Source organism: Octopus bimaculoides, chromosome 22, assembly GCF_001194135.2.
Source record: "Octopus bimaculoides isolate UCB-OBI-ISO-001 chromosome 22, ASM119413v2, whole genome shotgun sequence".
Taxonomy (NCBI): Eukaryota; Metazoa; Mollusca; class Cephalopoda; order Octopoda; family Octopodidae; genus Octopus; species Octopus bimaculoides.
Window position 1 is genome coordinate 30,694,373 of NC_069002.1, and position 11,628 is coordinate 30,706,000.

At 38.5% G+C, this 11,628-nt stretch overlaps 1 protein-coding gene across 1 annotated transcript in view; it reads left to right on the plus strand.

Annotated features, from left to right (window-relative positions):
• LOC106873493 (microtubule-actin cross-linking factor 1, isoforms 6/7) overlaps positions 1-11,628 on the plus strand; it is a 102,508-nt gene that overhangs the window by 1,510 nt on the left and 89,370 nt on the right. The window contains exons 2-7 of the mRNA XM_052975688.1: positions 2,569-2,652; positions 3,582-4,709; positions 6,155-6,274; positions 6,901-7,227; positions 9,370-9,579; positions 11,289-11,408. Coding sequence (XP_052831648.1) covers positions 2,569-2,652; positions 3,582-4,709; positions 6,155-6,274; positions 6,901-7,227; positions 9,370-9,579; positions 11,289-11,408 — 1,989 coding nt within the window. The remainder of the gene's footprint in view (positions 1-2,568; positions 2,653-3,581; positions 4,710-6,154; positions 6,275-6,900; positions 7,228-9,369; positions 9,580-11,288; positions 11,409-11,628) is intronic.

An 11,628-nucleotide genomic window follows, 5' to 3' on the forward strand; every position in this document is an offset into this window, starting at 1 on the left:
GAAATATACAATGGCCCAGTGGTTCGGGCGAGCGGACTCGCGGTCATAGGATCGCAGTTTCGATTCCCAGACCGGGCGTTGTGAGTGTTTATTGAGCGAAAACACCTAAAGCTCCACGAGGCTCCGGCAGGGGATGGTGGCGAACCCTGTTGTACTCTTTCACCACAACTTTCTCTTACTCTTACTTCCTGTTTCTGTTGTGCCTGTAATTCAAAGGGTCAGCCTTGTCACACTGTGTCACGCTGAATATTCCCCGAGAACTACGTGAAGGGAACACGTGTCTGTGGAGTGCTCAGCCACTTGCACGTTAATTTCACGAGCTGGCTGTTCCGTTGAACTAGAACCCTCGACGTCGTAAGCGACGGAGTGCCAACAACGACATATATACATATATACACACACACACACACACACACATACATATATATGTGTGTCTTTGTTTGCCCCCCTACCATCACTTCGCAACTGATGTTGGTTTGTTTACGTCCCCGTAACTTAGCGGCTCGGCAAAATAGACTGATAGAATAAGTACTAGGCTTACAAAAGAATAAGTCCTGGGGTTGATTTATTCGACTAAAGGCGATGCTCCAGCATGGCCTCGGTCAAATGACTGAAAAAAGTAAAAGAATAAGGATTGAAACAAGCAGGAAAAAAAGATAAAAAACTTTGTAGGCATGTCTCTTTGGTAAGGAGCTTTCTTCCCAACCACATGGTTCTGGGTTCAGTCACACTGCATGGCACCTTGGTCAAGTCTCTTTTGCTATTCCCTTGGGTCGACCAAAGCCTTGCAAGTGGATTTGGTAGAGGGAAACTGAAAGAAGCCCATCGTATATATATGTATGTATGTATGTGTGTGTGTGTGTGTATCCTTGTGTCTGTGTTTGTCCCGCACCACTGCTTGACAACCAGTGTTGGTGTGTTTACATCCCTGTAACTTTGTGGTTCAGCAAAAAAAGCCTGATAGAATCGGGGCCAGGCTTAACAAAAAAAAAAAAAAAGGGTCAGTTCATTTGACTAAAAAAAATTGCTCAAGGCAGTGCCCCAGCATGGCCGCAGTCTGATGACTAAAACAAGTGAAAGATAAAAGGCTGGTGGCAGCGGTGGGGATGAGGTTATGTTTTTAATAAGAGGAGAGCCTGGCTCACTAATCAAATGAATGACCTTTGGCAACTTACTGACCTTTGACCTTATTGAGAGAGAGAGAGAGAAAAGCAGAAACACAATTTCTTGTTGAGCATCCTTGTTGTTTAACCCCAGGTCATCCCTGAAACAGCAGCCAGACCCACATCCGAAGGTCATTCCAGACATGATCTTACTAACATTTCTTCTGGAATAGTGTAGCTTGGCCTACACTATCCTATGTGTCCTTTTGTAAGATGGTAGCGAGTGGTTTCAGGGAGATTCAGCTGTTATTTTTAGCAGGGTGAATGACCTGTAGGAGTTTCCTTGTTGTTGTTAGTTAGATCCGGATCATTCTGGATCAAGCCGACATACCATAAAATGCTATTCCAAGTATGACTAACCTTTCTTTTATTACGGCGTAATGTATCTAAGAATACATCATCTGATGTGTTCTTTATTCCTGTTGTTGAAACCCAAGACAGGGTGTGTGTGTTTGTTTATGTGTGTATTGTAAATAGACACTATAAAGGTGTGTATGTATGTATGTGCATATATATATATATATATATATATACATACACATATATACATACACACACATATGCATAGAGAGAGAGTTCAGGTAAAGTTGCGTCTGATGATGTAATGTTATGTAATGGATACAAATTCCTTGATATAAACTGATACCAGTTAGTTGCCTCTTCATATTTTCATATGACCGCATCTCTCGAGCTGAAACTAGTAAATAGGTGCAGGTAGGGCTGTGTGGTAAGAGGCTTGCTTCCCAACCGCATGGTTCTGGGTTCATGTCCCTCTGCATGGTACGTTGGGCAAGTTTCTTCTACTGTGGCCTAATGTTGACCAAAGCCTTGTGAGTGGATTTGGTATATGGAAACTGAAAGAAGCCCATCATGTATGTGTGTGTGTTTTGTCCCCCCCCCCATCCACCACTTGATAGCTGGTGTTGGCGTGCTTACGTCCCTCTAACTTAGCAGTTCAGCAAAAGAGATTGATAGAATAAGTATCAGGCTTAATAGAAAAAAACATTAGTACTAGGGTCAATTCATTTGACTAAAAAATATTCTTCTAGGCAGTGCCCCAGCATGGCCACAGTCCAGTGACAGAAACAAGTAAAAGAATTGTGACCAGTGATGTATAACAAAATCTCATAGTCTGGTCAGTCATGTGATCACATGGTATATTTGCTAACATGGTAAAGATGAGGTAAATGCTTAAGAAAACTATTAATAAACCTTTTCAGATAATTTAAACATTTAATTTTTTTTTTTGTATGATCACAGTAAAATAGTAACTAATCAGGTGTGAATGGTCACCCACCTGATGTATTCTCAGATATACATAGCCAGTCACCTGGTACTACAAACTTTGCTGAATTTATCTTTTGTTCGTATTATGAATATTAAATCTTTATATTTTATTTTACAGAAATATGTCGAAGAGCTGAAAGCAAAAGAGGGTGATATTTCAGCTTTGGTTAAACTTGCTGACAAATTCCGTGATGACACCCAGGTAAGTTATTGGTTAGGGCTAAATGTATGTTGGCGATAATTATGAATATGACTAATTAGTAAACAGTGGTCTCTTATTTAATGCATAGTGTTGTGTGAATTAGTGAATTTATTAATACATTCGACAGTGTAACACACCACACTACATTCGACAGTGTAACACATTACACTGTGTTTAAGTGTATCACACTACACTGCATTTGACAGTGTAACACATACACTATGCTGTTTGACAGTGTTATACTTACACTGCATTATGCTTGACAGTGTAACATATTACATCTAATAGCATTACACTTCACTTCATCTGGCAGTGTAAACCACACTTACACTACAGTTGATAGTGTACCAACATTTTCCTATTACAGGTGACTGTGTAAACCTTACAGTTAGAGAAGGTGTGTGGCCTAGTAGTTACAATGTGGCCCTCACAGTTATTAGATTGTAGTTCAATTCCTGGACCGGATTGTGCATTGTGTTCTTGAGCAAGACACTTCATTTCATGTTGCTCCACTCTGATCAGCTATAAATGGGTAACCATGTGGCAGATAGACATACGAAGGTGAGATGGTGACTCAAGAAAGACAGCCAAATGGAGGCCTCATGAGCCACGTTTTGTATTCAGTGATCAAAAGGATGAAATGGTACAACCCATTCTCTGAATCCCGATTGGTTAGGATTGGTTGTTTGACCACATTGAAGGACGATGATGAGGTAACACTTAACATTGTGTTACATAAGACTCCTGTTTTATATATGATTCGTATATCAGATTGTCTTTTATAATCTTAGAATTACTGACATAGTTACTGCCATTTTAGATTATTGTTGTCTGTTGTTGGTTGTTAATTAATTAAAGAATTTAATTAGAGCCTCAAGTTATGAACTTATTTCTGCAACACATTCTTTGAATATTTTCTCTATTTGTAGGAATTTATGAATGGAGTTGACCGGTACCGTAAATGTGTCCACATTCTTCCAACCATCAAAGAAGAAACAGAAGAATCGGCAATGATTGATGATGAAATCGAGGCCCTGGAGGGCAAATATCGATCGATTGTGCAAGAATCCGAACGTTATTTGGCAAAGTTGGCCTTCGCCCTAAAACATGACAAAAGCTTCCAAGAACTTTCCAACAAACTCAATTCCAATTATTCTGATATAAAAGCCAAGTTTGATGGAATCACAGATGGTTCTGATGCCACGAAGGATTCCAGTGAAGCCTACCAACTTGAAAAGGTGAAGCAGTTGAAAGTTAATGTTTTGAATCAAGAGAAACGAATACGAGACTTGCAGCATGTTGGCACTAAATTGGTCGATGAACTAAATGAGCTGAACATGACACCAAAAGCGAACAGTGTGAAAGATGTGATGGAGAATAAGAAAGCTGTTCATAAAGACCTTTACCATGCCATCGAGGGTAAAGAAGGAGTCTTGAATTCAGCATTGTCTGAATCTAAGAATGCGATAAAGCAGCTTGATAATCTTGGAGTGCAGTTGTCTTCGATTGAAGATGAACTCATGAGGAATCCAGAAATCTGTCTCGAAAAGCAAGGTTTGGAAGAACAGATCCACGAACAGAGAAGGATTCAAGCTGACCTGAGCACCAACAAAACATTACTGGAGAATCTGTTGAAGGAATCCTCAGATGTTAATGGTGCCAGAGAAAAAATCTTGGACTTAAATGAACGCATTGCAAACGTAGAGTCGTTGTCAGAGAGACGCATTTCTGATCTGGAGGAGGTGATGGGTAACATTGAAGATTTGGAGGACAAAATTGGAGTGATGAAATCTTGGTTGACGTCTTCTATTGGCATGATTCAGCAGAATGGTGAAGGACCCTCGCAGAACTTACATATGTTTAAATCAAAAATAGATGCTTTGTATGCTGAGAAGAAATCTAAAGAACCTGATATAAATGACATCAAGGAATTGGTAAAACACATTGCTGGAAAGGAGAACGTGTCCAATGGATGTCATTTGAAAGAAGCTGCTGCTGATGTACAAGAAGAATGGCATCAACTTACAGAATTATTGGTCCAGAAAGTTTCAGTCGAGGTAATTTGCTTTCTCTTTTGTTTATTTTGGTACATATGGCTGAGGAGTTAAGAAGCTTGCTTCCCAACCACATGGTTTTGGGTTCAATCTCACTGTATGGCATCTTGGGTGAATGTCTTCTATGGTAGCGGCTCCCAACCAGCCCAACCATAAATGCATTGTGAGTGACTTTGGTTGACAGTAATTATATATAGTGTGTGTGTAGGGACATGTGTTAGAATGCGAAAGGAAAGATTCACAAGACAGATTCTTCAAGCCAATCCAACTGGCCAGAGACATGTGTAGACCAAGAAGGAGATGGTTGGACAATGTCCATAGACTCAGTCGGTCACACTTGGGAATCTGTCGGAGAATGTAATGATGGTGCTTCTGATAGGACCCTATGGAAGAGGTTCCTGAAGACTCTACCCCCATGACCCTTTCAAGAATAGTGAATGGGGAAAAAATGGATGTGTGTGTGTGGAGAGTTGCGTGAATGTTTGTATTCTGTGTGCTTTGTTTGAAAAACTGTTGAGCTACAAAAGTGAAATTTGAGTGATTCCTGGTCAACAAATTGTCCTCTGGCCTTTCAAGATGATTATGGAATGAGGGACCTCTTACTTGAAAAATACAGATCAGAGTTAGTGACAGGAAGAGCATCCAGCAGTAATGCAATGCTGAATTATGTATATTTGTCTAATCCCTGCTCTTGTGGGAAATTGGACGTAAAATCATGACTGAATTTTTCTCCTGATCAACATCACTTCAAGGTGTTACTCAGATATTCAAACAGTTTTTACATTCATCAGGAGGAAGATCAAATTTCTTATCCTATGTTTTTCCTTTTATTCTTGAAACTGTTCTGAGTGGTCAAGAAAATGAACAAAGGATCCTGGTTTTGGCCAAAAGGCCAGCAATTTCAAGGGGAAGCAGAACAATTCAAAGCAGTGATTTCCAACGTGGGGCATACACACCCACCAGTGGGGCCTGGGAAAATTGTGGTGTGGCATTGTGCCAGTCACCAAGCACAAGGATCTCACTAAAGTGATTCACTTAGTCAAAAATGTACTTTTTTTTGTACTCTGTACTTGACAAAAGAGTTACTGGGTTGATTCTTTTGTATTAAATAATAGTGATAAAATATTAAAAATCAAGTTGTATTTTCCCAACCACTGGTGGGGCATAGATTTTTCTGGAAAGTTATGGTGGGGCCTGGGTGGGGAAATAGGTTGGGAGACACTGGTTGATAGTGTTAACTCCAGTACATGACAGGTACTTTGTTTTACCAACTCTGAAAGCATGAAAGGTAAAGTTGACCTTGGCGGAACTTGAACTCGGAACATAGAGACAGGTGAAATATCGCTAAGCATTCCATCCAGTATGCTAAAGATTCCGCCACCTTGCTGCCTTCTTTATCATAATAATGATGATGATGATGATGATGATGATGGTAATTTTTGTTTCAGGCTTTGACTGAAATTGAAAGTATGTTGAAATACATGGATAAAGCTGAGAATGAGATCAACACAGCTGAGTCTGTGAGTTCTGATCCTGACACACTCACTGTTCAACTGAGAGACCACCAGGTAAGAGAAATAATAATAATAATAATAATCGTAATAATAATAATAATGGTTTTGAATTTTGGCACGAGGCCTGCAATTTTGTGAGGTTGGGGTTAAGATTGGTTAAGATTGTAAAACTGTTCCTTAAAGGTAATTACAGTCATTAAATAATGTAAGACACATATCAGGTGTGGGTTATTTTATGCTGGGCAAGGAGATACAACATAATGTGACCTCAACATAACTGCCAACGTACCCTAAGCAATTTCTTGTAGATTTGTGCTAACAGACTGATATTTTGGTTTGTTTTCAGTATTTTATTATTAGTAACAATTATTGTACCTAGAAAACTTATGCTCACACAGTTCCATAGCCCATGACATTTAGTTTCTTATCTCTATTACAGCAACATTAGATGCAGGGCAATTTTTTTTTACAAAAGCATGTTTTATATGTTGGCAGATATGGTAATTGGTTAAGATTGTAAAACTTCCTTAAAGGTAATTACTGTCATTAAATAATGTAAGACACATATCAGGTGAGGGTTATTTATGCTGGGGAAGGAAATATGACATAATGTGACCTCAGTTTAGCTGGCAACATACGGTAAGCAAGGAAAGTAAAGAGAACATTTTATTTATTTGCAGGTGTTCCATGACGATCTCAACATGAAGAGAAACTGCGTGAAAGAGATAATTAATAAATGTAATCTCATGTTGCGAGAGACAACCAACACGCAAACAGAAGCAATTAAATCACGGCTCGATAGCATCCAGACCCAAGCAGATATCGTTTGTCAACTCAGTTTGGATCGCTTGCAACACCTTGAAAGTGCCTTGCCCCTAGCGTCCCATTTTAGTGAGAACCAGGCGGAAATATCTGCTTGGCTTGAAGAAATGGAGGCAGAGCTTAAAACTCAAAACACATCTGGTGAAAACTTGGATCAAGTGAAAAAACAATTGGATAATTTGAAGGTAAGAATGGATAAATTACAGGTATGAATGGTTAATCTAAAAATGAGAATGGGTAAATTAAAAGTAAGAATAATTAATTGATGGTGAGAATGAAGAATTGTGGAGGTGATAATTTAAGAGTATGAACAAATAATTGTTTTCTTATTTTGGTACAAGACCATCAATTTTGAGGGGTTGGGAAATCAATTACATTGACTCCAGTGCTTAACTGGTACTTATTTTATTGACCCCAAAAATGATTAAACACAAACTCAACCTCAATAGAGTTTGAACTCAGAATGTAAAGATGGACAAAATGCGGGTAATCATTTTGCCCTGCACAGTAATCATTCTGACAGCTCCATTGCTTTAAATAGATTTATAATTATGGATTTCAAATTTTGGCACCAGGCCAGTAATTCTGGGGGAGGGGATAAATTGATTACATCAAACCCAGTGTTCAACTGGTACTTATTTTATCGATCTTGAAGGGATGAAAATCAAAGTTGACCATGGCAAAATTTGAACTCAGAACTTGAAGACAGATGAAATGCCGCTAAGCACTCTGCTCGGTGTGTTAACGATTTTGTCTGCTTGTCATTTAAATAAGCTTATAATTATGAACAATACATTCATGTATTATTCTATTTTACTTGTTTCACTCATTATTTGACTGCAGCCATGCTGGAGCACCGCCTTAATTTATCGGTCTCTATTGCTGAACTGCTAAGTTATGGGGACATAAACACACCAACATCAGTTATGAAGCGATGGTAGGGGGGGACAAACACACACATACATGCATATATATAAACAACAGGTTTCTTTCAGTTTCTGTCTGCCAAATCCACTCTCAAGGCTTTGGTCAGCCTGAGGCTATAGTAGAAGACACTTGTCCAAGATGCTACATAGTGGGACTGAACCCGGAACCATGTGGTTGGGAAGCAAGCTTATATATATATTTTTTTTTCACATGCACAGGAGTGGCTGTGTGGTAAATAGCTTGCTTACCAACCACATGGTTCCAAGTTCAGTCCCACTTCATGGCACCTTGGGCAAGTGTCTTCTACTATAGCCTTGGGCCGACCAAAGCCTTGTAAGTGGATTTGGTAGACAGAAACTGAAAGAAGCCTGTCTATATGTGTGTGTTTGTGTTTGTCCCCCCACCATCGCTTGACAACTGATGTTGGTGTGTTTACGTCCTCATAACTTAATGGTTCGGTAAAAGACACCGACGGAATAAGTACTAGGCTTACAAAGAATAAGTCCCAGGGTCGATTTGTTCAACTAAAGGCGGTGCTCCAGCATGGCCGCAGTCAAATGACTGACACAAATAAAAGAATGCACACAATGAGGATATCCAGTCGACTGGGAGTTCCAGTTTTGCTAATTGGCTCACCTCACCGCTTGAACAAGTCTTCAGGTAAAACTTGAATTTCTAGTCACTTTGATATTCTCAATAAATTTGGTTCTTCTCTCAGTAGAATCAAACCATAAATGAATGTTTATTTGTTATTGTTTAAAACTGCTTTAAAATGAATATTATTTTAATGTCTAAACATGCAGATATGTACATATATAATAGGTGGACAGATATTTGTTCATTTGTGTTGGTGCCATGGAAAGAGCAGTTGGTACACTTTGTAGAATTGAGCCAAGACAATGCTGGTTTGCTGCGGACAAGACAACTTCTTTAGTGCTGATGCCACGGAAAAAAAAAATTACACTGTACACTCTGTAAAGTGGTTGGCATTAGGAAGGGCATCCAGCCATAGAAACTATAACAAAACTGAAACATTGGAGTACGGTACAGTCCTCTGACTTGTCAGATTCTGCCAAACTCGTGATTGTATGGAAAGCAAGAGATAAAATCATGAGGGTGATGATGATGATCACATCTCAGACATTTAACAACCTTCAGTTAATATAGTTCTTCTGCCTAATTACAAAGTTGACATCAGCTTCACACAGTACCCCACACTCCATATGTTTCTTGGTCCTATTTTTAGTCTAAATCTGGCAATATTCCTTGATTTATTTCCTATTTTAAAAAAATTTTCATTTTATTTTTTTATTTTTACATCTGTTAATCATAATCGAACTTTGAATATTCTTCAGAACTTCTTTTGTTCTTTTAATTCCATGTTCTTCTTTGTCTCTTAGGTTACTCAGAAGATCATCGAGGATCACAAGCCATTTGTTGAAGACCTGAAGGATACAGGCATGGAATTAATGGAATTCTGTGGGGACGATGATTCTGATGACCTCCAAAATAAGTTGCTAAACATTATTACAAAATACGACAATTTGAAGTTACAAGCTCGACAAAAAGCCCAGAAACTTATGGAACAACGAAAAGCCATGACACAAGAGGTAAGCAGAGCACCATTGTCATAATTAACAGTGCCATTACCATAATCAAGAGTGTCAATTCTATGGTTAAAGGCGCCACTGCCATAATTAAACCATTTCAATTAATCAATGTTGCATTGTTGGTTTTTTTTGTTGTAAATCTTTTATATAAAGTTCTCATTGTGAAAGAAATAACATTCAGTTGTATTTGGGATTTTATTGAGTCTAAAATAGGGTGTGGCTGTGAACTGGGTGCTCAATAAAGACCCTAGTATATTAAATATATTGAATCATACATAGTGCCACCAACTCCTGAATAGAGATGGAGGAAGTATTCTGTAATTTATACACTAGAGACTCTCTTGTCACTTCGACAACCGAGGGTTTAGAAAGACAGCTGCATGATATCCATGGTTCAGTGTTTTGTTGTCCACTGCACTTACGAAGAAACTGTGATAATGTTGGTGTCTTGGTTTCTTGAACAATCTGCATGATGACTGTTCTTATGATGGTGGACATGGTTTGTGCAGTGCCAGTTCCACCCTCTTGGCATTCAGACTTGTAAATGGCTTGGTGCAACAAGTGCCAAAAGCCTAACAGTTACCAGGGAGGCAGGATTTATATGGTGATATCTTCTCTTAGATGAGAAGCTAAAGAGCTGAAAGGCCTCATCTGCCTTGGGTCCATTGGTGTGTCTAATTGAACCACAGCTGTGACTCTCACAGGTGCCACTGCTTTGGGTCTGGGTAGACTTGGGAGCAATAGTCACTAAGAGATGATTCCACACTCTTAAACTAGGGCTCTACTACCGGATGTAGTTTAAAATCGAACCCAGAACAAGCTGCAATATAAAAGAAGCTAATTAACTAATTAACAATTAGAACATACTTCTAAGGTATTGTTTTTTTTAACCCTGGGTTGACCCTTATCAAGAAGACTTATGATCAGAGAAATTCCAGTAATGACCATCCTGTCTTTTTTTTTAGGGGTATCTAGACTGCTTTCTTATATGTTCTCCTTTCTGCTAATTTTATTAACAAAACATAATTTGACCCAAGCCTTTAATGGAAGCCACTTACCCAAGGTGCTCCACAGTGGATTGAACCTGGAACCATCATCATTTAGTGTCTGTTTTCAATCCAGGCATGGGCTTAGACAGTTTGACTAGTATTATAAGCTGGAGAGCTGCCCCAAGTTCCGGTCTGATTTGGCTTGGTTTATATGGCTGGATGCCCACAAAACAAACTCCTTAACAAAATTGCCATCACACATCTGACCCCATTTCACTCATTTTAATATTCCTACCTTTAAATATACTTTCACATAATTAATATTAACTGTCAGGTATGGCGATACTTGCAAACCTGGTTTTGTGGTAAGAAGTTTGCTTCCCAATTCTATGATTTCAAGTTTGGTCCCACTGCATGGCACCAAGGGCAAGTATCTTCTACTATAGCCCTTGGCTGACCAAAGCGTTGTGAGTGGATTTGATAGACGGAAACTGAAAGAAGGCCATTGTTTACTTATATAGTGTGTGTGTGTTACAAATGTTGTGATATCTGCCTTGGTATCTTTCAATATCCTTATTTCATTGTATGTATTATATATGTTGATATCCTCAATTCATGATCATATTTAGTTATCAAATGGCAGAATGTTACGCGCACACGCACACACACACACGCATGCATGCATTTATATATATATATATTTTTTTTTTATTTTTTTAGGTTTCTGATACTCTAGAAAACCTTCTTGAGGATTTAGCTGAAATGGACCAGACCATCAATAATGTTGACCCAATTCCAGCAACTCCAGACAAATTATATGAAGAAATCGAAGATAATAAAGTAAGTTATTATTATTATCATTATCATTATTATTATTATTATTATTATTATTAGACTATTAAATTCATTATGAAATGTCATTAGATATACAGCAGTGCCCCAGCATGGCCACAACTCACTGGCCAAAATTAGTAAAAGCATACAATGCTGGTGCTGGACTCCTGAAACTATATTTCCATGTGAGGTTTTATATATATATATATATATATATATATATATA